General features: G+C 39.4%; 1 protein-coding gene and 1 pseudogene across 5 annotated transcripts; one reads left to right on the top strand and one right to left on the bottom strand.

Moving 5' to 3' along the window:
• LOC126070175 (zinc finger protein 300) lies at positions 1-25,497 on the bottom strand. Of its 5 annotated transcripts, none has more exons than XM_049874103.1 (7): positions 25,156-25,497; positions 24,121-24,247; positions 23,355-23,399; positions 17,383-17,467; positions 17,013-17,135; positions 14,176-15,921; positions 1-4,672 (listed from the first exon to the last, which is right to left on the bottom strand). In XM_049874103.1, exons 3-6 carry the CDS (start codon positions 23,367-23,369, stop codon positions 14,384-14,386), a joined length of 1,761 nt encoding a protein of 586 aa, XP_049730060.1. In that variant the 5' UTR covers positions 23,370-23,399; positions 24,121-24,247; positions 25,156-25,497; the 3' UTR covers positions 1-4,672; positions 14,176-14,383. The 5 variants fall into 5 exon arrangements, with proteins under 5 accessions (XP_049730060.1, XP_049730059.1, XP_049730061.1 ...); XM_049874102.1 differs by having other exon boundaries at positions 23,355-23,603; XM_049874104.1 differs by having other exon boundaries at positions 17,383-17,525; positions 23,355-23,603; positions 25,156-25,494.
• Positions 1,946-12,728, top strand: LOC126067191 (RNA polymerase II elongation factor ELL2-like; annotated as a pseudogene).
• Positions 25,498-26,786: the final 1,289 nt, after the last annotated feature.

Genomic DNA, 26,786 nt, shown 5'->3' on the forward strand with positions numbered 1-26,786 from the left:
AGAGCTTATTAGAACAGCTAAAATAAAAAATAGTGATAATACCACTGGGGGGATGCAGATGGCTCTCAAGGGTATCATGTTGAATGAGGGAAAAAAGTTTCAGAAGACTACACTGTTCTCTTGGCCATCTAGTGCTGCCATAACAGATATACCGCAAGTGGATGGCTTTAGCAAAGAGAAATTTATTCTCTCACAGTCCAGTAGGCTACAAGTCCGAATTCAGGGTGCCAGCTCCAGGGGAAGGCCTTCTCTCTCTGTAGGCTGGAAGAAGGTCCTTGTGGTGCGTCAGTCTTCCCTTGGTCTGGGAGCATCTCAGTGCAGGAACCTCAGGTCCAAAGGACACGCTCTGTTCCCAGCACTGCTTTCTTGGTAGTATGAGATTCCCCCGTCTCTCTGCTGGCTTTTTTCTTTTATCTCAAGAGATTGCCTCAAGGCACAATCCAATCTTGCAGACTGAGTCCTGCATCACTAACACAAATGCTGCCAATCCTTCCTCATTAACATCATAAAGGCAAGATTTGCAACATACAGGAAAACCACACAGTACTGGAAATCATGGCCCAACCAAACTGATACACACATTTTTGGGGGGACATAATTCAATCCATGACAACGGTATATAATTTAATCTTTATAAAATCCTAAAATGACAAAAGTATAGAGATGGGGTACAGATTAGTGGTTGCCAGGGGCTAGTGATAGAGATGAGGGTGTGACTATAAAGGAGTAACGAAAGGGAGATCTTTTGGTGACAGAACAATTCTGTAATTTTATTGTGGTTACACGAATCTACACATGACAAAATGGCACAGAATTACACACAATGCACGTAAAACTGGTAAAATCCGAATGTCTGTGGATTGTAACAATATCAATTTCCTCGTTTTAATATTATAAGATGTTATCATTGTGGGAAACTGGGTAAAGGGTACAAGGAACCTTTCTGTACTATTTTTACAACTTCCTGTGAATCTGCAACTTTTTCAAAATAAAAAGTTAAATCTAAAATTTAATCTTAGGTTGTTGGCTATACAAAAGTAAGTCACAGGCCAAATTTAACTCTCAGGCCATTTTTTACCCACCCTGATCTAGAGGGGCCTAAGAAGACCTTCTGGTGGGTGTTGCAAATACATTGTGATTCCACAAACAGGTAATTCAAGAATATAATTTATTTTGATAAAAATCAAAACAGTGATTGACTTGAGGCACATTCACTGGAAAGGGATAAAACAGCATTTTCTGGGCTGATGGAAGGTGATGGTCATACAGGTACATTCAGCTGTCAAAACTCATTTATCCATATACTTAAAATCTACTCAATTTTTGTATGTGAAATATACCTCAATAAGAAGTAAAAGTGATGAGTACACATCAGTGGCATTGTGGCCATAGCTGTGGGAATGGCTTCAGAAGCCTGAGCAGCTGGGGCATAGAGGAGGAGAGAGCTCAAGTGGTGGCCTCAGCACCCCAGCGACTGAAGGATGGCGGCAGGGTCTGTGGGAGGATCAGCACCACCAGCTCTCCTGCAGGCGGCTAGGGTAGTGCTACATCGCTGTGCTACATATGACACACATTAAGTCAGCAATCTGGGCCCGCAAGACCTACAGGAGCCACAAGAATTCAGTTCCTTTTCAACCTTCAATTCAGTCCCAAGGGCTCAAAGGGGATAGATTTCCTAGACATGGAAAGCACTGGATCAGAAGCTTGTCAGAATTCCCCAAAACTCTCTTTCCCCAATGAAGTACATAACTTTAACTTATATTTGTTAAATGTGGGTAAAGACAAGCCTCAGGTCAGCTTTCGGCAAATGTTCTTGACCTCTGGAGACTTCCAGATCAATTGCTTTAGATTTATGTAACATAAAATTACAGTGCTTGCAACAAAGTACTCGTATCAGATAAAATTCCCCAATGAAAGCACAAAGTTATCAAACCCAGTAAACCATATGCAGGGAAGAGGGCAAATTCAGAAAGCACTTCAAGGTGCTACAGACTTGGTGCCTGTGAATAAACATTCAACCCCCATGGACCCTGTGAAACAGGATTTGAAAGACACATGTCAACCACAGTGTTTCTTTGTGGCCAAATAGGAAAGGGGTGATTAGTTTACTGGCACAAAAAGCCTACAAAAAACCCGAGCTGCTTACCTGATTGCAGAAGATGGGAGTCTATCAAAAAGGAAGAGCTCCCCAGGAGCAATTCTAAAACAGGAAATCAATCTGAGTCCTAAGAACCTCTCATTTACCTTAAAGGATTATGTTTTTAAAGAGCTTCAAAGATACTGGCTTGGATACAATAAAATAGACAGTCATTAGAGTTAGTGCTATCTAGAAAACCAAATCTATCTCAGAAAGCTGCCAGCATGAACCTTCAGAATCTTCTATATGCTGACCTTCCTCTCAGAAATGGCTTTTGGGTTCATATTTTATTGATCCTTTAACAAATAGAAAGCTAGAACATCTCAACAGACAAATAGATTCCCACCACCATTAAATGGTCATTGAAATCCCATCAGTCGAAAAATGCTGCAGACATCTGGCTATTTCCTGCAGCTGATGCCATCCCCACTCCACCTCTGACTTAACCCACCTGCCCAGCTCAAATCCTCCTCCTTTAAATTCTAACTTATCTTCCCCTAGCCCTCCAGATGATCAAGACCTGCCTACTAACAGTTTTAGTCTACCAAACAACAACAAAAAAAACCAAACCCAGTGCCATCGAGTCAATTCTCATTCACAGCGACCCTATAGGACAGAATAGAACTGCCCCATAGAGTTTCCAAGGAGCACCTGGTGGATTCAAACTGCCGGCCCTTTGGTTAGCAGCGGTAGCACTTAACCACTACACCACCAGGGTACAAAGACCAGTAAGATAAACATACATCCAGGACTTCTCTGGAAACCTTACCCCCCCGCCACCCGCCGTCAGCTCTAAAGTGTCCAAAACCTATGGAAGAAAACCATTTGTCCAGTTAATGTACGTTATCCAATTTGTGGACATTAAGATGTTCATTAACCAAAAACCAAACCCATTGCTGTCGATTCCAATTTTACTTAGGATATCTGTAATATATGTTGTGATGTCATCGCTTTCATTTCTGATTCTGATAATTGTGTCTTTTTTCCTCATCAGCCTGGCTTACGCTGATCTTATCAAAAAGTTTTTGATTTCTTTTCGTTTTTTTTTATTTCACTAAATTCTGCTCTGAATTTCATTTTCGTTCTTCTGCTTATACTGGATTTTAATTTTTTCTTATTTTTCTACTTTTTTTGAGGTGGAAACTGAGTCACTGATCTGAGCCCTTATTTTCCAATATAAGCATTTAGCACTTTAAACTTTCCTTTACGTACTGTTCTACAGGCATCCTACAATTTAGATACCGGATATGTTGTGTTTTCATTTTCCATCACTTCAAAATATTTTTTAATTTCTTTTTTCTTCTTTGACCCGTGGTTGTTCAGAAGTATGTTTTTAGTTTCCAAAAATTTTGGGATTTTTCAGATACTTTTCTGTTAATGATTTCTCATTTAATTCCACTGTAGTCAGAGAACACATTTTGAATTACTTGAATCCTTTTAAATTTATTGAGACATGTTAATGGCCCAGAATGCGGTCTATCTCAGTGAATGTCCTGCATGCACTTAAAAGGGATGTATATTCTGCTGTAATTGGGTGAAATGTTCCCCAAATGTTAATTAGGCCAAGTTGACTGATACTGTTTTTCAAGCCTACCTACTGTCTCCTTACTGACTGCCTATCTCCTTGTTCTACCCATTATAGAGAGGGAATGGAAATTTCAAACCACAATTGTGGATTTATGGATTTCTCCTTGCAGTTCTCTAAGTTCTTGCTTCATAAATTTTGAAGCTCTGCTATGAAGTGCATAACCGTAATTAGGGCTGTTATGTGCTGACAAACTGGCCCCTATGTCATTATGAAACAGCCTTCTTTATCCCTGGTAATATTTTTCATTCTGAATTTTGTCTGATGTTAATATAGTTCTTCCAGCTTTTACATTTAACCTATTTGTGTATTTATGTTTAAAGTGTATTTCTTGTAGGCAGCATAGAGTTGGGTTTTGCTTTTTAAATCAATGTAAGAATAAAAAAATTTTTTTTTTTAATGTAACAATATCTTCCTTTTAATTGGTATATTTAGACCATTTATTTATATGGTTAGGTTAAGCCTATTATCTTGATTTTGTTTTGGTCCAATCTGTTCTTTGTTCTGTTTTTTTCTCTTTTCGGCCTTCTGTTCGATAATTGGATATTTTTTATGATTCCTTTTTTGGAGTACTAGCTATTAACTGTTGTTTTAGTGGTTTGTTTAGTGTTTGTACTATACGTCTTCAACTGTCCCATTCTACCTTCAAGTAATAATATACCGTTTCTCAGGTACAGTAAAAGAACCTTACAATGTGGCCATGGTGATGTTTTGCCAGCATATGACATGTGGCCCTTCCAATGACAGCCACTGATTTGGCCTGCCTCCGGCAGCAGTAATGCTGCCATTGTGGATGGTGTTACCCTCTTCAGGTAGCCATATCAGAGAGCTCTTCAAAAATTTCCTTGGATAAAGAATCCCACGGTAATATTAAGCATTTGGTCAGGATTCCTATTTATCTTCTCCACAAAATCCAGAGCCAGGTTCTGCCCGTAATTTTTTGGCACCACCTGCAATGAAGAGAGACTATCATCAATCAGGACACAACTCTCAAAAACACTATTAGTTCTAGATGGTCCAAACTTAAAGGGCCAAATCTCAGGGGATTCACTGAATATGTAGCATCAATGACGTTCCCAGTGTTCTTTGTACACTGATCCACTTATGTCATTGAAAATCCAACCTGATTTCCATATCCATATGTTCCCAATAAGTTATCACACTGCCAGGACCTGTGTGAGGTGCTTTATCATTTTCTTGAACACTAAGACTTAAGGTTATGATATAAACTTTGAATCGATTAAAATGATAGTTTTTTAAAATTTTCTTTTAATGGAAACTGTTGTGGGTAGCACTGTGTCCTCCCAAAAAAGAAATACAGTCAGTCCTCTATCTGCAGTTTCCACAATCACAGATTAAACCAACAGCAGATCAAAAATATTTGGGAAAAAAAAAAACTTCCAAAAGGCAAAAGTTGAATTTACCATGTGCCGAGCACTACGCTGAATCCCTGAGAATGAAAAGATGTGGAGGCATACCCTGCTGTAGCCTCCCACCATTTCAGAGATCCTCAGTCTCTCTCCAGCACTCCTTTCAGCATTGTTTGCCTCTCATCATGTTATTATTCCCTAAACAGTACAGTACTGTATAACACCTATTTACATAGTATTTACATTTTATTAGGTATTATAAGTATTCTAGAGATGATTTAAAGTATACGGGAGGATGTGCATAGGTTATATGCGAATACTACCCCATTTTATGTAAGAGACTTGAGCATCCTTGGATTTTGGTATCTGCAGGGGAAGTCCTAGAACCAATCCCCCACGGATACTGAGGAACAATTGTATTAAAGTCCTAACTCCTGTTGTTGTTAGGTACTATTAAGTCAATTCCAACTCAGAGGGACCCCATGTACAACAGAATGAAACACTGCCCGGTCCTGAGCTATCCCCACAATCAGTGCCATGTTCGAGCCCCATGTTGCAGCCACTATGTAAGTCCATCTTGTTGAGGATCTTCTTCTTTTTCCCTGACCCCCTACTTTACCAAGCATGATGTCCTTCTCCAGTAACTGATCCCTTCTGATGACATGCCCAAAGTACATGAGACGAAGTCTTGCCATCCTCACTTCTAAGGAGCATTCTGACTGTATTTCTTCCAAGACAGATTTGTTCATTCTTCTGGTCCTTCATCAATACCATAATTCAAAGGCATCAACAACTCTACCCCCTAGAACCTGTGAATGTCACCTTACTTGGAAATAGGGTCTTTGCAGATATAATCAATTTAAGATGAGGTTGTAATAGATTAGGAGGAACCCAATCTGACTGGTATTCTTATGAGAACAGACACAGGTACACAGGGAAGAATGCTTTGTGAAGATGGAAGCCATGTGGAGACTGAAGCATACATAAACCAATGAAATCAAGGATTGCGGGCAACCACAAAAAGCTGCAAGAGGCAAGGATGGATTCTCTCCTAGAGCCTTCAAAGAGAGCATGGCCCTGCTAACACCTTGATTTGAAACTTCTAGACTCCAGAACTGTGACGGAATACACTTGTTGGTTTAAGCCATATAGTTTGTTGCAGCAGTCCACGGAAGATAATACAGAGATCTTTTCAATAATAAAGGTTGGTAAATAAACAGCGCCCTTGTGCAGGTAACACAGATCATGAACTAGTTTAGAGAAGAGTCTGTAAGATAATTGTGTGGAATATAGAAGGGAGAAGGAGGCACAAGGAGCAGCATACATAGCGGTTAAGAGTACACACTAGAATCAGAATACCTAGGTTTGAATTATGACTTCTGATTAATGTATGCTAAATTGCTCCTTGTGATGTCTTAATTTTCTTTTAGGAATATAGGAAAGGAGTTAAAGACTTTTTTTTTTCTTAATAGCTTTTTGCGATGTCTTAATTTTCTTTTAGGTATAAAGGGAAGAAGTTGAAGACAGTCCTCCCTCTTCAACCCCACCCCCCACCTTGGGTGATGAAAAATTTGTGCTGACCTTCAAAGAAGTTATCTGTCTAAAATCTCAATATCAGCCTTTGTGTGAAGACGCTCTCTTGTTTCGTCTGGTGAAAAAGACTTCAAGGGGAGGGTGTGGTAACATGCATGCATTGATGACAAAGAGAGGGGCCATGATGGGTGTGTTGTTACCAACAAGGTTATGAAACTCCTGGTGGTGTGAAAGAGGTACACTCCTTTAGGAGGCTGAAGAAGACTCCAAATAGCCATCTCAAGGAATACCTGAGATCCCTCATATTTCCAAGACTGGCTGTTGGACAGTGAAGTAGTGACTTCTTAGAGAGTTCTGTGAGCTCTGTCTTCTCAGCTGATCAGAAATACAATATTTTCAACACCTCTCTAACCCAGTTAGAGCACATTAGAATGCAGAATCTTCAATTTGCATTAAAACATGATGCACCACAGAAATCTTCAATGGATTATTGAATGTTCTCAGATGGGGCTACCATGCTTAAGGGCTCAAATCTCAAGACTTTTCACTTCCACAGGAAGAAGGTGCAATTCCCAGTTATTTATCCATGAATAGAAAAGAAATTCCTGATCAGTAAGCATTAAGAAAAAATGGAGCTGGTAATCAGAAAATACAAATGACACCCAGAATATGAAAGCTGCCAAATTAGGAATCTATAAGGAATGTCAAAGCCTCATCTGCAAACATGACCAAAAAAAGAGAGAATTTTGTGGGCAGAAAGAGGGGAAGTCGAGCTTTCATAGAACATGTGATATATGACAACCCCCTTGAACACATACACTGTTTGCATTTTCAGCTTTCCAATGTAATTATTTTTAGCTTGGTTGAATTTTCATAGCCATTAACATGGAAAACTATGGAACCTAGGGTCTCAACATAACAATGGATTTTGTTCATTTGTACCTTTATTATTATAGCAATATTGCTGTTGATAATTTGAAATTTGTTTAGGCACACTGCAGGATCAGTTATGTACTTCTGATAACGAGGTTGGAAACCAACATTTTCAGTGTAAAATGAAGAAGATATTAATAAAATATCAAACAATTTATGAGAAATGTAAATAGGAAATACTGGTATAAACTCTTAATTTTAAAAATACGTCCTGCCTCCTTACCAAATCCACTGACACTGGTCTAGACACAATGACACCTCACTGGTTATAAGCAACCCAAACACCCAGATTGGGGTTTTCAAATACCATTTCCCAGTAAAAGAAGCCAGTGCTCCTTGGAGAAATGGCTGATTCCTGATCTGACAGTGAGTAAGCAGGATGAAATTGGAGCATGTCACTAGGGCATTATCTAACAGTATATTTGGAAGTGCAGTCGTCATTATAGTGAACTCTAATTTATCATTTCTTGTGATTTTTATCTTATCTGAAAAATTGTCGCCTAACTCAAGATCACAGGCATTCTCTCCCAGGGATTTATAGCTTCTAGTTTCAAATTTATGTCTACTATTTCAAGATGGTTTTTGTATATGGTGTTAGATAGTAATCTTTTTAATACCTGTAGATTCTGTAGTAATGTTCCTCCCTTTCATTGCTTACATTGGGTATTTGTGACATATTTCTCTTTATGTCTTGTCAAGGGACTACCAATTACATTATTCTTTTCAATAAATAGTTTCGTTTTTCCTCCCTTTTCGTTTCTATTTCTCCACCTTCTATTATTTTTATCACTTCCTTTTATTTTCTGGAAACCCTGGTGGTGTAGTGGTGAAGAGCTACGGCTACTAACCAAAAGGTCAGCATTCGAATCCACCAGATGCTCCTTGGAAACTCTATGGGGCAGTTCTACTCTGTCCTGTAGGATTGCTATGAGTCGCAATCAACTTGATGGCAATGCGTTCTTTTTGTTTTATTTTCTTGGAGTTTAATTCAGTTTTATTTATTCTTATGTATTAAGATGAATGTTTAAGATATTTGCAGATTTTCTTCTTGCCTAATATGTACTTACTGCTATGCATTTCCCTCTGTTGCAGGTTTGGCTGCATCCCACAAGTTTTCATTATCATTCAAAATATTTTTGCATTTCCACTGACTTTTTTATTCATGGGTTATACCAAAGAATATGTTTAAATAAAAATGTATGGCGATTTTCTGGATACCGTTCTGTTACTGCTTTCTAGCTTAATTACAATGTGGTTAGAAAAAATACTATTTGAATTATGTTCTTTGGAATTTGTTGAGAATGGTAAATGTTCCATATGTCCTTGGAAAGGATATTATTTCAACAGTTGTTGGGTGCAGTCAGTGAACTATTTATATCAGATCATTTTGTTAATCATGTTACCTAAATCTTCTAAACCTTTATTGGCTTCTGCATTATGATTGCGGATTATGTCTACTCCTCCCAAGAGCGGCAGAAGTCAGCATTTCTTATCCTCCCAAATCCCATGCTGGGTGGGCATAGACAAGAGGTCTGGGGTGTGCTTCCCCTACCAGGTCCCCACTAGTACAGTGGGTCTACCCCAGAAGGGACAACCTGAGAATACTGTTGTTCCAATCACCCAATGACCCTTCCCACAACCCACTCATAGTATAGAGGTTCCATACCAGAAGTGGCAGGCCAAGAAGACCAGGGACTACCATTTCACCCAGAGCCCACTCATGAAGCAGGGGTGTCACTCCAAGAGAACCAGGGTACTTGTCCCAGCCCCCAGATCTATGCACTAGTTTAAGGGTTCTGCCCAGGGCAGAAGCAGAGTAAAGAATGGTCAGTCCCACAGATCTGCCTGAGGGAACTAACTTTATTTGGAACAGAGCACGAAGAAGTTTATGCCTAGGGGTGTTTTCAAAAGCATTAAGATGCTCGTAGAGAGCAATTAAGAGGGGATGGTAGGTAGCTCCACGATAGTCAGGAAAAAGTGACAGGGCAGAGCAGCCAAAAATCAGAGAGAATCAGAATAAATAAAGAAAATCAAGAACAGCCCTTTTGGGAACACATTCAAATCTGTGGGTGAGATAGTCTCAAGGGACATCTATGTCAACTGGCATAACATAGTTCATAAAGAAAACGTTCTACATCCTACTTCAGTGAGTAGTGTCTGGGTCTTAAAAGGCTTGCGAGCAGCCATCTAAGATACAACTACTGGTCTATTCCCATTCAGAGCAAAGGAGAGTGAAGAAAACCAAAGACTCAAGGAAAAAATTAGTCCAAAGGACTAATGGACCACAGGGACCACAGCCTCTACCAGCCTGAAACCAGAAGAACTACATGGTGCCTGGCTACCACTATTGACTGCTCTGACAAGGATCATAATAGAAGGTCCCAGTTGGAGTGTGAAGAAAAAATGTACAAAAAATTCAAATTCATTAAAAAAGGGCCAGATTTATTGGTCTGAGAGATAGTGGAGGAATCCCAGAGACTACGGCCCTTAGACATCCTTCTAACTTGGGAATGAAGCCATTCCCAGAGATTACCTTTCAGCCAAATAATAGGTCTATAAATAAACAATAACACACTTGAGGAAAGTGCTCCTTAGAACAATCATCTACATGAGACCAAAAGGACAACATATACCCAAAAGCAAAGATGAGAAAGAAGGGACAGGAAAACCGGATGAATGGAAATGGGGAACGCAGGGTGGTAATGGGGAGAGTCTTGACGTGTTGCAGGGATTGCAATCAATGTCATTGAACGATCTGTGTATAAACAAACTATTGAATGGGAAACTAATTTGGTCTGTATACCTTCACCTAAAGCACAATAAAAAAAAAAAAAAAAATCTGTGGGTCAGGAAGGCTATGAGTATGCACTGGGCTTCACCTGTGCAGGAACAATCAGAGAAGGAAGTGAGCAAGACTCAAAAACATTCCCCAGTCTATTCAAAGATTCATCATTAGAGGACAAAAATGTCACTGGTACAAGGAGCTTAAGGAAAACTTCTGACTGAACACTGACTAAACAATAAATTACTCTGACCAAAGGTTTGGCAAGTGAGTTCTTTGGTAACTTAGAAGAAAGAGTAACAATAAAAAATAAGTCATGTTACTAATGCCAAAATGGACACTGTAACTAGTCCTATACAAACCAAATTATTTTTCCTATCAACATGTTGAAAATTGTTTTCAAGAACAGAAGTCTGTAAAACCCCATGAAGACTGACTACTGTTTAAGATGCTTTTATACTTCCCTGTGTCTCTCACACAAAATGTTATCAGTGAACAATATAAGTTCAGCATTGAAAATAAGAGTATCAGATAAATCAACCAATGTCAGAGTAAGCCTGACAAAGAATTACAAAAAAAGAATGTCAGAGTAAGCTCAATGTAATTATTGACAAAAGCTTAATATCTACTGTTTATTAAAAGTAGATGTGTGACTGTAGCTTTAATTCCACGTAAGTAGAGCTGAAATCCACTACAGCTTTGTAACTAGTTGTTGGCTACCTTCATGTTACAGGGTAATTTTTTGCTCAATAAAAAAATTAGCTAACTTGATATTTATGAATCAACATGTTCCTGTGGATCTTGATTCCCACTCCCCCCAAAAATATAAAAATCACTTTGGGGAAAATTAACATCTTTAAATTTTTCACTATTCCAGTCCATGAACTTAGTACACCCCTCCATTTTTTAAAGACTTCTTTAATATTTCTCAATAGTATTTTATAATTCTCTATGTGGAGGTCTTATACTTTATCATTAATTTTAAAATGTGTTGTATTTTATGTTAATATAAATGGTATATTTAAATTTTTACTCTTGCTGGTATATAAATTAGTTTTTAAAAAATATATTAAAATTGTATAAAGCAACTAAACTCTTTATAGTTAATACTTAACCAGTATTTTTATACCCAGTTCTATCATCTGAAAGTAATATCTATTTTACTTTCTCCTTTCCAATCTTCATGCCTGTTTTTTTTTTTTTTTTCCTTGCATCAATGCACTAGCTAGCTCTAATACAATGCTGAATAAAAGCGGTGAAGGGTTATACCAGTGTTAGGTATGAGATGGAATTTTTATAGAAACCCACTGTCATGAATTGAATTGTGTCCCCCAAAAATACATGTCAACATGGTTAGACCATGATTCCCATTATTGCATGGTTGTCCTCCATTTTGTCATTATAATTTTATGTTAAAGAGGGTTAGGGTGGGATTGTTAACACCCTTACCCAGGTCACATCCCTAATTCAACGTAAAGGGAGTTTCCCTGGGGTGTGGCCGCACCACCTTTTATCTCTTAAGAGATAAAAAGGAATGGGAAGCGAGCAGAGCGGGGTTACCTCATACCACCAAGAAGGCAGTGCCAGGGGCAGAGTCCATCCTTTGGACCTGGAATCCCTGTGCGGAGAAGCTCCTAGTCCAGAGGAAGACTGACGAGAAGGCCAACAGAGAGGGAAAGGCTTTCCCTAGAGCTGATACCCTGAATTTGGACTTTTGGCCTACTTTACTGTGAAGAAATAAATTTCTCTCTGTTAAAGCCATCCACTTGTGGTATCTCTGTTACAGTAGCACTATAACACCCAGTACCAGATCAATGAAGTTCTCTGGGGCTGTGACAATGGAAGGGAATAATGGAAAGCCTGTGAGAAGGTGGAAACTTAGAATCTTTGTTACACTTAAATAACTTCAATAGTTATTACTAAACAGAATTTCCTCTTCACAAAATTTCTGTGTTTCCAATATGATGATCCCTTGTCCTTCTCATACCTTTATAAGGACCAGTTGTACCATCTTCTGTCAGAAACTTTCAGAGTAGTTGTTCAACCCAGAGATGTGTCTCTAGGCCTTCTCCCTTAGGTAGAAATGGCCAATTTATACCTACGTCAGTCTTCTCAGCTCACTGTTGCCAATGACACCAAGGAACTTGCCCAAGCAGAGCCCCACGTTGCTGTCAGGTGTGCCCTCTCCCCTGCATAAGTTTTTGCACAGAGAGGCCCCAGCTCTTCAGAGTACACAGTTCATCCATGCAGGAAGGGTATCAGGTGAGCAGGAAATATGAAGGAATCAAGCAGGAACTATGGACAGACACCACGCTTACCCACACAGATGCCCTTATCCCTGCCAGTGTGCTCTCCTACAGGGCACCTCCAACAGGTGTGCTCATCTGAAGCTGCTCATGGAGGAAGAGGTGGACCCACAGAAAGGAGGGCAAGAGAAATTTCAGAGCCATGAGGTTCTTCAAATCTATGGCAGGCATAACTTACACTCCAAAAATTCTCCTCTGCTAGTGTCCTTGGTTTTCAAGAAAAACAACTAGGGCTGCAGGGTGGGGGTCAGTAGGAGCTGAAGAAACATTAGGCAGGGTGTTTATAAGCAAGAACCACCATTTATATAAGTGTATGTAAAATAAATAAAAAGTAACAGAAGCCACATTAACATAGCAAGAATAAAGCCACCTGGGTCAAAGGCAGTAAAATGGCAATCAAAAGCAGAGTATCTGAATGCAAAGCAAGTTCAGATGGGCTTCTACACATTAGTCTTATGCCCTGTTGCAGGAGAAGAAGAAAGATAAAAAGAACTACTATTAATTGAAAATGTGCTCTACATTTTACTTTTATTTACGAGGAAGAAAAAAATATCCAGATGGGTAAAGTAGGCTTGCTTGAAGTCAACCTGTTAGTGACTGAACCATGAACAAAACCTAAGACCATCTAGCTTCAGTACCAAAGTCTTTCCACCACACCAAGCTGGTCGCTATGAGTTGGAATCGACTCGATGGCACTGGGTTTTTTTTTTCCTGAGCTCTAAATGGGGCAGGGTAAAGGGGAGACCTGGAAAAGAAGCACCAATTTCAAGATGTGGGTCTTTCCAGAGATATGGGTCAACTTGTATGCTTAATATGGGAAAACACACAAAAATCACCTTTACTAAATCTGGAGCCCAGCTGGTGCAATGGTTAAACACTCAGCTGCCAACCGAAAGGGCGGCAGTTCAAACCCACCAACCACTCTGCAGGAGAAAAATGTTGCAATCTGCTTCTGTCAAGATTTACAGCCTTGACAACCCTACGGTGCAGTTTCTACTCTGTCCTAGAGAGTCACCATGAGTTGAAATTGACTCAACAGCAACATTTTTCACTGAACCTGATCAACCCATCTTTCCATCTTTCTACCAGAAGAATTTTATAAATACCTTTAGGGTTCATACCCAAGTTCCCCTCCTAGAGTGTAGTTTCTAGGAATTGGTGTTTTTCTATTCAAAATTTCTTAATATACTTTATAGGGAACTATCATATGACCAGAAACCCTGGTGGCATAGTGGTTAAGTGCTATAGCTGCTAACCAAAGGGTCAGCAGTTTGAATCTGCCAGGCGCTCCTTGGGAACTCTATGGGGCAGTTCTACTCTGTCCTATAGGGTCGCTATGAGTTGGAATCGACTCGATGGCACTGGATTTTTTTTTTTTTTTTGGTATCATATGACCACAATTATGGTAGGATAATAGCAATTTCAAATATTATTATCATATGGTATGATCAGGAATACGTAACTTGACAATACTCTGTACACATAATTTGTTCTGCTCATAAGTCAGTTAATAATTTTAAAAGTTTTACCTGCCATGGTGAAAATGTCCTTCTTTTATACAATTATTTTCCATCACCTTTGCTGGAAAAGTATCACCACACTAGAAACATGACTTCTCTTGTAAATTTTATCTATAGAGATGTTTTCCCCAAACTCATGAAATTCAACAGTTTTCTAATATTAAGGCTCAAGCTAATACTGAAGGCTTTTATGTGCTCAGCTCATTCTTACAAGTTTTTATACTGTATGAATTCTTTGATGTACAGTAAGTTGTGACTTCTGGATGAAGGCTTTCCCACATACAGTACATTGATAGGGTCTTTCTCCAGTATGAATTCTGCGATGCAAAACGAGATCTGACTTCTGGGAAAATGCCTTTCCACATTCGGCACATACATAAGGTTTTTCTCCTGTATGAATTCGCTGATGTCCTGGCAGATGGGACTTCTGAGAGAAGGCTTTCCCACATTCAGTACACACATAAGGCTTTTCTCCTGTGTGAATTCTCTGATGTCCGATGAGATGGGACTTCTGACAAAAGGCTTTCCCACATTCACTGCATTTATAGGGCTTCTCTCCAGTATGTGTTCTCTGATGTATGATGAGCTGTGACTTTCGGGAGAAGGTCTTGCCACATTCAGTACATTCATAGGGTTTCTCTCCAGTATGAATTAACTGATGTGTAATAAGTTCTGTCTTCCTGCTAAAGGCTTCCTCACATTGAGTGCATTTGTAAGGTTTCTCTCCAGTGTGAATTCTCTTATGTATAATGAGGTGGGACTTCTCACAGAATGCTTTCCCACATTCAGTACACTCATATGGCTTCTCTCCAGTGTGTGCTCTGTGATGTATAATAAGCTGTGACTTCTGGGAGAAAGCTTTCCCACACTCTCTACATTCATAAGGTTTCTCTCCAGTGTGAATTCTCTGATGTATAATGAGGGGTGATTTCTGGGAGAAAGCTTTCCCACATTCACTACATTCATATGGTTTTTCCCCAGTATGAACTCTCTGATGTATAATGAGAGATGATTTCTGAGAGAAGGCTTTTCCACATTCAGAACATTCATAAGGCTTCTCCCCAGTATGAGTTCTCTGATGTACAATGAGGTGAAACTTCTCACTGAAGGCTTTTCCACATGCACCACAATCATATGGCTTCTTTCCAGTATGAATTCTTTGATGTACAATGAGCTGTGACTTCTTAGCAAAGGCTTTTCCACATGTAATGCATAAACAGGTTTTCTCTTTACTTTCAGCATTTGCATGTTGAATAAAAGATTGTTTATTACTGAGAATATGTCCACCTTGATTACCTTCACAGGGTATTACTCCATTATGAATTTTCTCAAGACTAGAGTTGGATGCACTGTGGCTGGATGGTTTTCTGCATCCAAAACTCTCATCATGGTTTTTTCTTGAATTGCTTTTATTACTACTAGGTAGGTCAATATTAGATTTCAAGTTCTTTCCAAACGTGTATTTATGGAATCTTTGTCTTGAAGTATCTGGGTCTATGCATTCTTCAAAGAGTTTTCCAAATGCATTACATTTGTGGCCTGACTCCTCAGCCACTGTTTTCTTGTTGATTACTGTGACTTGCCTGAAAAGTTTGTCCTGGTTTTCCTGACATCTCTGCAGCTGGCCATCACCTTGACAGATTCTTAAAATGGAGTACAATGAACCATCCTTTGTGGCTCCTTTTAGTATCTTATTGTGGAAGGAAAGAGTCCCCAGAATACATGGTTGGGGCTTTTCAAAGTTACTCTTCCTGTCTAAAAGAAGGAAAGATAAAATCAAACAGTCATAAAGAATAGTTAACAGGACAGAGAAGTAAAACAAATGGATGATCCAAAGTAGTCAAGGAACTCAGAAAACAGGAATGGAGACAGGCCTTTTTGGAAGAATATAGGATGATCAGGTGAATAGATAGATAAGGATGTTAAAAAGAAATATTTATGCAAAAACTAGACCTGAAGAAGCTAGAAAAGTGTCTGGGCTCTTATCACTCTAATCTTGGATTTCTCTTCTAGGATCTTCCCATTTCCCTACTTCCTAAATAGAAACTTTCACCTTTTGAATTCATTTATCTTATAAACATTTGCTATGCATACCTATTGTCTAAAGAAATCCCATCTAAAGAAAGGAAGTCAGTACTCTCCCCAAAACACTTCACCTTTCCTTAGTCTACTTCCTTAATTAACCAGAAAAACAACAGAAAAATCCAAGGTATGGCTAATGAATTCAGTATCCATACTCACAACTTAAATCTAAGCTTGAACCCCACTACTCCCCATAACTACCTTCTATATGTCTCAGATTAAACTAGCACAGTTCTCCCAGAAAAACCATACTTATTCCTAACTCCAAGATTTTGTTCATATACTCTCTGCCCCAAGAGCTTACCATCACCCTCTTCAGCCTAATCTACACCTAATATATCTTTCAGAACAGTTATACCTGCATGCTCTGAAAAATGCCTTCTCAAAGTCTGACGCATCTCTTTGGACTCTAATTCTCTCTGAACATCTAATATAGTAACTATATTTGACACTTAATTTTGTACATCACTGAATCTGGGTATTTTAACTTCTAAAGTAGAACCTATGTTCTAAGAAGGCATTTGCCTCTATTGCCTTTAAGTCCCTTTTAAAAAGCATTACAGGTATAAATGTTAAGAAGATCAATCAGAAATATCTCTCCCCTGAAAGGGTCACAATTACTCAATTGATACATTACTTGTTGAATGCTTACTAAATGCTCAGCACAGGAGTAAAGAAGAAAAAGAGATTTCAATATGGGTAGAAACATAAGCCTCAGGCAGCAATTAAAAAAACAAAACAAACACACTGATTATTTCACTTTCCTTGTCTCCCAACTGCCTGATTTTCATCTGGATAAATCCAATTTGATATGTCTTTCTTTACGATCCATGGATCTTCTCCTTGCTCCAACTTGGAGATGACATCTGGTTTGGAAACTGGATACCCTATTAAATGGAAATCACAGAGGAATTGGGATTGACTGCACTCAAAGAAGAAGAGAAGGTACTGTTTTAGGAGGTCCACAATGAAGCAGTTCAGTTGGCCCTCAGAAAAGTAATGACCTCCATTTGCAAAAGAAGGAAAGGCACAAAAGGCATTATGTATGTGAGAGAACTGCCTAATGGCAGCAACTGATAAAGGAAAGGCATCTGACCGGGCAAACACTGAGTTATGCAGGAAAATCACCCTTACCCATTGAGGCCAGGTGGCTGTAGTTCTCCAGCATCACATCCCTGTACAGAGTCCTCTGAGCAGGGTCCAGCTGCTGCCATTCCTCCTGAGTGAAATCCACAGCCACATCCTTGAATGATACTAACTCCTGTAACAGTACATTCCTGTTCAATCTGAAGTAGTCATTCTCATCGTTTCTACTACAGGACGTAAAACTATACTGTTAAGGACCAAACTGTTTCCCTCAAAAAGATATGTTGAACCCCTAACCCCTAGTACCTATGAGCATGATCTTGTTTGGAAATAGGGTCTTTGAAGATGTTATCAGTTAATATGAAGTCAAACTGGAGTAGGAAGGGTCCTAATCCAATCTGAGTGTTGTCCTTATAAAAAGGAGGACAGACACAGAAAAAACACACAGGATGAAGACAACCATACGAAGATGCATCTACAAGCCAAGGAATGCTAACAAACACTTGACGCTACCAGACTGAAGGAGACAAGGAAGGATCTTTCCCTGAATCAGACAAAGACAGCATCACCTTGTCAAAGCCCTGAATTTAGACTCCTAGCTTCCAAAACTGTGAGAAAATAAGTTTTTGTTATTTTGTCACAGCACCCTAGGAAATGAATACGGATTCCTATTCCTAGTTTTGCGTAATAGTTTTGGGAAGAATATGTGCAAAATCCTGTCTTTAGCAAGAAAAACCACACATATCAGGACAACACAAGAGGTAATCCATAAAAAGGCCTACCTAAATACAAATGGAAATTTAATAAGTGATAAAGACAGTATTTAAATAACTGGCAGGAAGATGGATTATTCAACGAATAGTATTGAAACTGAATAGTCAATAGGAAATGAATAATATTGGAGACATGCTCCCTACCTTGGAAAGTAGGATAAATAAATTCTAGATGCAGCAAAAAAATTTAACTCTAAAATAATACTAGAAACCATAAAAATAACAAAACAAAACATGGAAGAATTCTTACTTATACAGTGGAGAAGGCCTTTTTAAGTACAACATAAAAAAGGGAGAAAAGCCTCATTGAGAGAATCTTGAAGATCGTTCATTAGCCAAATCCTTTCATTTTATAGGGACAAAAAAAAAATCCTTAGTGTCTCCTACATTTAATAGTTCTTCTATATGCTAGCAATAGCTAGTTATAAAATACAATGAAATGCACCAAATCACAATAGCAAAAAAAAAATCTAAAACCTGAGAAGTTAATGTGCAGGAAACATACGTGGAGAAAACTTCAGCAAATCACTGAGGTGGCAAAAAAATAAGTACTTAAGTAAGTGTACAGCCCCAAAATACGTCCTAATCCCTTGACTATCTTCATTATGTTCCCATTATGTTCACCATGGTTGTCATATAACAGCGGAATTTGAGTGATGAGTATTATTTTAAACTATTTTTCTGGGTTTTTTTCCTAAATATTCTATTTTTTAACAAACATTGCTTTCAGAATTAAAGCAAATTAATTTCAAATATCAACATTCCCTTGTTTAAAAACCTCCTTGGGCTCCCTCCCTGCATCCAGAATCAGTCTTGTCTCAGTCACATCAATCTCAAGCTCTCTCTCATTCAACACCAAGGTCAAAATCCACACAAATCAAGCTGCCAAGGATTTAGTTTGTCCTCATAATAACCCAGTTAATATCCCTATTTTATACAGGAGGCAACTGAGATGAGAGTGGTTAATTACTATAATCAGTGGAAAATTGTACTTCCGTTACCTAAAAACAATTTTTACAGCTTGAGTGCCATTAAGAGACAGAGGACAATGGAAGGGAGGGAGGGAGGAAGCAAAAATATTATGCAAATGATAAACTTACTTCTGGACACTAATGTTCCTAAGGAACAAGCACTTAATCAGCTAATTTGCCATGGTAATTGGATTTACTGGGCTAGTGAAAAGGTCTTGAATTAGACTGCAGGTACTTTCTCATTCTCAAAAGCAGCATTAACAAACACAAAAAGCTAGCCAGAGAAGTAATTTTAAATGTTCTAGAAGCCACATTCAAAAAAATTATTTTCGGTAATATATATTTATCCCAATACACCCCAAATATTATCATTTCAACACGTAACAAAACTTTAAAAATTATCAATGAAGTTTCTGCTACTAAATCGTCAACACCCAGTATGAACTTTGTATGAGAGAACATCCCGGTGTAGACTACCAATTTCAAGAGCTCAATAACCACGAGTGGCTAGAGCTTAGCATGTTGAACAGCACAGCTCCGTAGCTACTGACATCCAAGAAGAAAAAGAACCTATCTCTCTGCTGGAGAAATCAGTTGTGAAGCTTTATGATAAAAGTCATATAAGGACTCCTCATGTAAAAGCTGACGTCGAGATTTGACAATGAGAATGATGATGATGCAATAATAACACTAATAGCTAATTCTTAAATCCAGAACAATCCATACCCCAGTCACGGTTCTAGGTACAACTTAAACACATTTCACCTTCAGGACAACCCTGTGAGGATTAGAATCTCTATTTTACAGATAAGGAAACAATCCCGGGAAGCCTGGCCCCATGAAAAATAGTATGTGTCTCCTAAAATACTAAAAAAGAGCTCTGTGTACTAGCAGAAGATATTCAAACTGCATCCAAAAATATTTATACTGGGCAATTACTAATGAGGCTAAAAATCAGGCTGCAGAACAGAATTTTACTATAACATTATTTTTCTCAAAGGAAAGCACATGAAAATAAGAGACTCTCTCACATATTTGCCCTTATACACCCTTCACAGCTGCACCCTTAATCACAGCTGTATCAAAAAGATTTGGAAGATTAACACTGATTATTCCAGGAGGAGAGGAGTTTAAGTTAAAAAGGCTTTCCAGTTTTTTGTTTTTTTTCTTTTGTGTTGTTTAAAATGTTTATACCATGTACAGTAAATTTTGGCAGGGAGAAAAAATAATACAGGCTTCTAAAAATGGAAGAGCAAAGAAGGAACTAGCCTTGATTTGGAAAAAAGTGACTACAAAATCTGAAACCACAGCCAAGGGTATGGAGCATCAGGTACCCCTGCTTGTCAAAGCTTTGCCAGAGAATTATAACTTAAGAACTGCTGTGCAATAAAAGGTTAACTCAGTGGGCCCGGAATTCCCAAACCTGCATACTCCTTAGAATGGACTGGCCTTTGACTAGCTTCTGGGAGATAACCTCTAAGCCCCCAGAATATTCTACCCAATAAGACTGTCTTTTTATACACAGGGACCTTCAGCCACTCCAGATAATTTATGCTAACAATTGGATTATGCTGAATGCCTGTTTTTGTTTACATGGGGCCCTGGGCTACCTGTATCAGTTTTATCTCTGGAGGGGCTGGGAACAGAGTAGCTAAGTTCAGTCACACTGGCACTTCACACCTATATGACTGATCTCTAATAAAAAGTTTTGGTGAGAACAATGTGGACTCTATCACTTATATGAAGACCCAAAAAGAAAACTTGTTTTAGTCCTACAAAGCAAGGAGTATTTCCATCTCATTGGAAATTTAACTGCTTTCTCTTTAGGATAATATAATCTTGGAACTGATGGTGTCTCCTAGAAAGATCAGAAATATTTGTACATCATTTATAAAATGGTTTTAGGCCTGATTATTTACATATTACTTAGCAACTCTTTCAGGTCTTAATCTTTATTGTCTCCACATTTCCCTTGAGTACATCCTACCTGAACTTAGAGATCATCTCAAGAATGGATTTGACACATTGAATACTAAAGACCAAAGACACATTGAACACTAATGACCAAAGACCAGGTGAATTGTAGGATAACATCAAGAACATCATACATGAAGAAAAGCAAAAGGTCATTAAAAAGATGGGAAAGAAAGAAAATAACAAAATGGATGTGAGGAGAGGCTCTGAAACTTACTCTTGAACACAAGAGTAGCTAAAGCACGGAAGAAGTGATGAACTAAACGAACTAAACAGAAGATTTCAAAAGACAGCTCGAGAAAACAGAGTATTATAACGAAATGTGCAAAGACCTGGAGTTAGAAAACCAAAAGGGAAGGACATACTTGGCATTTCTCAAGCTGAAAGAACTGAAGAAAAAAGTCCAGCCTCAAGTTGCAATACTGAAGGACTCTGGGCAAAATATTGAACAACACAGCAAGTATCAAAAGAAGATGGAAGGAATACATAGAGTCACTATACCAAAAGAATTGGTCAACGTTCAAACATTTCAGGAGGCAGCATATGATCAAGAACCAATGGTACTGAAGGAAAAGGTCCAAGCTGCACTGAACATACTGGCAAAAAACAAGGCTCTAGGAATTGATGGAATACCAATTGAGATGTTTCAACAAATGGATGCAACACTGTAAGTGCTCACCCATCTACACCAAGAAATTTGGAAGACAGCTACCTGGCCAGCCTACTGGAAGAGATCCATATTTGTGCCCATTCCAAAGAATCAAAACCAAAACTCTAACCCACTGCCATCAAGTCGATTCCGACTCATAAGGTCATCCAAAAAAATGTGGAAATTTTCAAACAATATCATTAATATATCACACACATGTAGAGTTTTGCTGATAATAATTCATAACTGGTTGCAGCAGTATAATGACAGGGTACTGCCAGAAATTCAAGCCAGATTCAGAAGAGAATATGTAATGAGGGATATCACTGCTGATGTCAGATGGATCTTGGCTGAAAGCAGAGAACACCAGACAGATGTTTACCTGTATTTTATTGACTATGCAAAGGCATTTGACCATGTGGATCATAGCAAATTATGGATAACACTGCAAAGAATGGGAATTCCAGAACACTTAATTGTGCTCATGAGGAACCTGTACATAGACCCAGAGGCAGTTATTCAAGCAGAACAAGGAAACACTGAATAGTTCAAAATCAGAAAAGGTGTGCATCAGGATTGCATCCTTTCACCTACTTATTCAATCTGTATGCTACACAAAATCCGAGAAGCTGGACTATATAAAGAAGAACGGGGCGTAAGGCCTGGAAGAAGACTCATTAACAACCTTCGATATACAGATGACACAACCTTGCTTGCTGAAAGTAAAGTGGACTTGAAACACTTACTGATGAAGATCAAAGACTACAGCCTTCAGTATGGATTACACCTCAACATAAAGAAAACAAAAATCCTCACAATTGGACCTATAAGCAACATCATGTCAAATGGAGAACTTGTCAAGAATTTCATTTTTCTTGGACAGCAGTTCAAATCCACCAGCCACTCCTTGGGAACTCTATGGGGCAATTCTACTCTGTCCTGTAGAGTTGCTATGAGTCGGAATCAACTTGACGGCAATTGGTTTTTTTGGAGGACACCACAATCAACCCCCACGGAAGCAGCAGTTAAGAAATCAAATGAAGTATCGCACTGGGCAAATCTACTGCGAAAGACCTCTTTAAAGTGTTAAAAAGCAAAGATGTCACTTTGAAGACTCAGGTGCCCCTGATGGAGGCCAAGGTATTTTCAATTGCCTCATACACATGCAAAAGCTGAACAATGAATAAGGAAGACTGAAGAACTGATGCCTTTGAATTATGGTACTGGCGAAGAATAGTGACTATACCATGGACTGCAAAGAGAACGAACAATTCTGTCTTGGAAGAAATACAGTCACAATGCTTCTTAGAAGAAAGGATGGTAAGACTTTGTCTCATGTATTTTGGACATGTTATCAGGAGGGACCAGTTCCTGGAGAAAGGCATGCTTGGTAAAGTAGAGGGTCAGCAAAAAAAAAGGTCGACTCTTAACAGGATGGATTGACACAATGATTGCAACAACGGGCTCGAACACAGCAATGATTATGAGGATGGTGCAGGATCAGGCACTGTTTCATTCTGTCATACACAGGGCCACTATGAGTCAGAACTGACTCAACAGCACCGAAAACAACACATTTTCCCTAATCCTAATGTTTAGCTTTCTGCATTTGATTATATTGAAACCCAAGTACAAACTAAGCAAACAACTTACCTGAGACTTGGTCATTTTTGGCTTCTCTTCCAAGAGGGCCGAGATCTGAGGAATCAGAGGTAGGAGACAGAATGGAGTCTTTAGAGGCCAGAACTGACCTACAGCTTCCACATTCACCAGTCTAGAAACAACTGCCACCAGATGTCAGGTGGGTAAAGGGGCCACTTAGTTTGAGAAGTTCTTTTGGGTTTTCCAGAAGGATCAGCAAGCACCAAGTGAAGGACGCATTAGCCTTTAATCCTCTTGCAACTATAATATGAACACATAGAACCCGGACCAATTCTTTTTAATTACATGGATATGAAGATGTTTCTTGTTGACTTACTAACAATTGATTGTTGTCCCTCTGAACTAGTAATTCTATTTGTAGTTATCATAGGGTAATAATTATAGATCTATATGGATACACATATATATGGGGTGTTGGATGGACACACACATAAAAGTTTAACTGCAGATAGAGCAGTTCCCTAGAAATAAGAATGGGAATGAACAGATGGAAAGATGAGGAATGCATTTCCTCAATTCCCAGAGAGAACCAGCAGCTGAATACCAGTAATCACACAAGAGCTCTAATATCTACCCCCAACTCAGCAATGTCTCCTGCCAAAGCAATATTCATGGACTAAAACGTTGATTGTTAAGCTGTTTCCTGCTTAAATTTTTATTGCTGATTTTCAACAGTGCGGTTGTCTGCGTACAATAGTGGTGATAGGTTGGAACCATGAATAGTAGGGAATGCACCACAATGCAGGAAGGTACTTACCTAGCAAATTTTTCTCAGTCCCAGGACAGGTCATGCAGACAGGACTGAACTTGTTCAGAGGAAGTGAGGGCTCCCATGACAGGGACACAATTTCATATACGATGTTCCAGAGTTTATTAAAACAGACCTGGCAGGAACCAATCAAGAAAAATAGTCATGTGGGTCTCTGGACACCCAGAGGTGCTCAATAAATGTTTCTTAAATAAAATATAAAATTATTTCAATAAGCTCAGAAAGAGCCAGGACTGAAATCACACTTTTCACAATAATCCTATCCTTCTGGATTTGCTTGGTCCTGTTTTAAAAATGGGAAACCCTGGTGGCATAGTGGTTAAGTGCTATGGCTGCTAACCTATAAGGTCGGCAGTTCAAATCCACCAGGCACTTCTTGGAAACTCCATCGGGCAGCTCTACTCTGTGCTATAGGGTTGCTATGAGTTGGAATCGACTCGATGGCAATGGGTTTGGTTTTTTTGTTTGTTTGTTTTAAATGGTGTACACTTCTGTGAGGATAAGGGAATGACTTAGGGACAGTGGTGGATTTTGAAAAGATCTGAGAAGGGGCTTGACCTATAAGAACTCAACAGGTACCTGTGACCTCTGGAGATTTTAATGTATGTAAAGAAGCCTTTCCCAGTAAATTGACGCTGGAAGGCACACAACAAAAACCATCAGACACTGGCCACATTATTTACCCCTCCAAATCCCTGAATACTTCTCAGAGCTACCCACCATCATATCACTGACCACATGGACACTACCTATCATTTAGAGCATAGCCTCCACCAATCACCGATGCTCCCCAAAGAACCCTCTCAAATCACTGACTCCAGTCATCCCTACCACAGTCCATGTACATGCCATTTCTGACCCCACAGACGCCCAATTACTGACTCATCATTCCCCAATTACTAATCACATTGCTCACCACATCCTTGACCGCCGAATAAACCCAACCCTAATCCATTCCGTCGACCTCCCCCTCACATGACTTCATAAACCTCCCATTACTGACCCTCTTCACCCTTCACTCACCACACATATTCCCCTTCTGACCCGTGGCTCGGTTATCAGGTCCCAAAACGTCCATCGCGGCTTAACCTGGGACAACCGTCACATCCATACCGGTGAACTCTCCCGCTTCCTGTCGGTGAGCAAAGCGCGCTGCTCCCGAGCCTGCGCTGTGCCGTACTGGACGGTTTGACCATTTCGCAACTTCAGTGGCTTTGTTCAGGAGGCAATATGGCTGCTCCTACGTACCGTTTCTATATGGGAATCGCCATCTTGAGAGTACAGTCAATTCCGTACAAGCTAAAGGATATTATTTATCCCGGGCCTGGAAATCGGGCTGTACCACTGCAGCAGCGAAGGGAGGGGGAGGAAGACGACGGAAAGGCTGATTAGGTTACAAACCAGGAAGTTGAAAACTTTTGCAGAGAGATTTTACAGAGGAATGGGAGAAGAGGTTGGAGTGGTGCCGTCCTCTACTGGGAGATTGCAGTCGGTGAAACAGGAAAAATTTGGAATGGTACAATCCTTCGTAGGCTATTCCACTTAAAAGTGGTGCGTAAATGATAACCGTATACCAGGAAATTCTACTTGCTTTGAAAGGGGTGAAAATTTTGAATGGTACAGTCCCCTCCCGGGATATTCCACTATGAGAATCCCGAAAAGGGGAGGGGGGGAAACAGTTGCCCTCAAGTCTTTTCGGACTCATGGAGAGACGGCCAAATGTGTTGGGAAATAGTTCATTGGGGGGCTGACCGAGGGGAAAAGCCCTAATAGATAGCTGTCTTCCAGTCAACCCCGACGTATGGTGACCTTATGTACAACAGTTAGCATATTACCCAGCCTGGATCATCCACAGTCATGGGTCATCCTCACAAATGACAGCATGTTTAGGTACATCGTTTCAGCTATTGCGTTAGTTTATCACACTAAGGGTTTCCCTCGCCCTCACTGGCCCTTTACTTCACCAAACACTTCCTCCTCCAGTGATTGATTCCTGCTGATGGCATGTCCAAAGCAAGCAAGTGGGACAATTTCTCTGTTGTGATCAGTAAGGTTTTCACTGGCTAATTGGCTAGATCACTAGGCCTTTTTTCCTACTCTGTCTTAGTGTGGAAACTCTGCTGAAACCCTGTCAACCATGGGTGAACCTGCTGGTATTTGAAATACTGGTGGCATAGCTTCCACTATCACAGCAACACACAAGTCACAACAAGCTGACAGGTGAGTGGTAGTAAGCACTAATAACGAACTTTATAATAATAATAATTATAAGGAATCCTCCTAGGGAAAAATTACAACTGCAGTAATAAGCTGCAGGGCCCACTAGAGAAGCAAAATGAGATTGTAGAGGCAGGGAAGAGAAGACTGAGCAACGGAGAAAATAAGGGGCAGGGAATCAGAGTCTAAGATAAAGCAGGGATAAAGCAGGGATACTGAGGAGCAAAGGAGAGGCTATAATAGGCAGAGAGATGGGAGACTGAAGGGCAAAAACTGAGAGACACAGGAAGAGAAATAGGAATGTAATGGGTGATAGTGAGTGGGAGATTGAGAGAGAAAGAGAGACTGAAACACAGAAAGGAAGAAAGAAAAAACACTGAGGGAGACGAAGAAACTGAGGAGGTTAGGTTTCAGGGGGCAAAAATCATTCGATTAAA

This window comes from Elephas maximus, chromosome 2 (genome assembly GCF_024166365.1).
Source record: "Elephas maximus indicus isolate mEleMax1 chromosome 2, mEleMax1 primary haplotype, whole genome shotgun sequence".
Classification (NCBI taxonomy): domain Eukaryota; kingdom Metazoa; phylum Chordata; class Mammalia; order Proboscidea; family Elephantidae; genus Elephas; species Elephas maximus.

What these genes read in the sequence shown, in the direction of transcription:
- LOC126070175 (XM_049874101.1), bottom strand. An exon ending in CAGCCACCTGGCCTCAATGG is followed by an intron (nt 17,136 to 17,382) that starts GTAAGGGTGATT and finishes TCCATTTAATAG; the next exon opens with GGTATCCAGTTTCCAAACCA. An exon ending in TCAGGCAGTTGGGAGACAAG is followed by an intron (nt 15,922 to 17,012) that starts GAAAGTGAAATA and finishes TCCTTCTTTTAG; the next exon opens with ACAGGAAGAGTAACTTTGAA.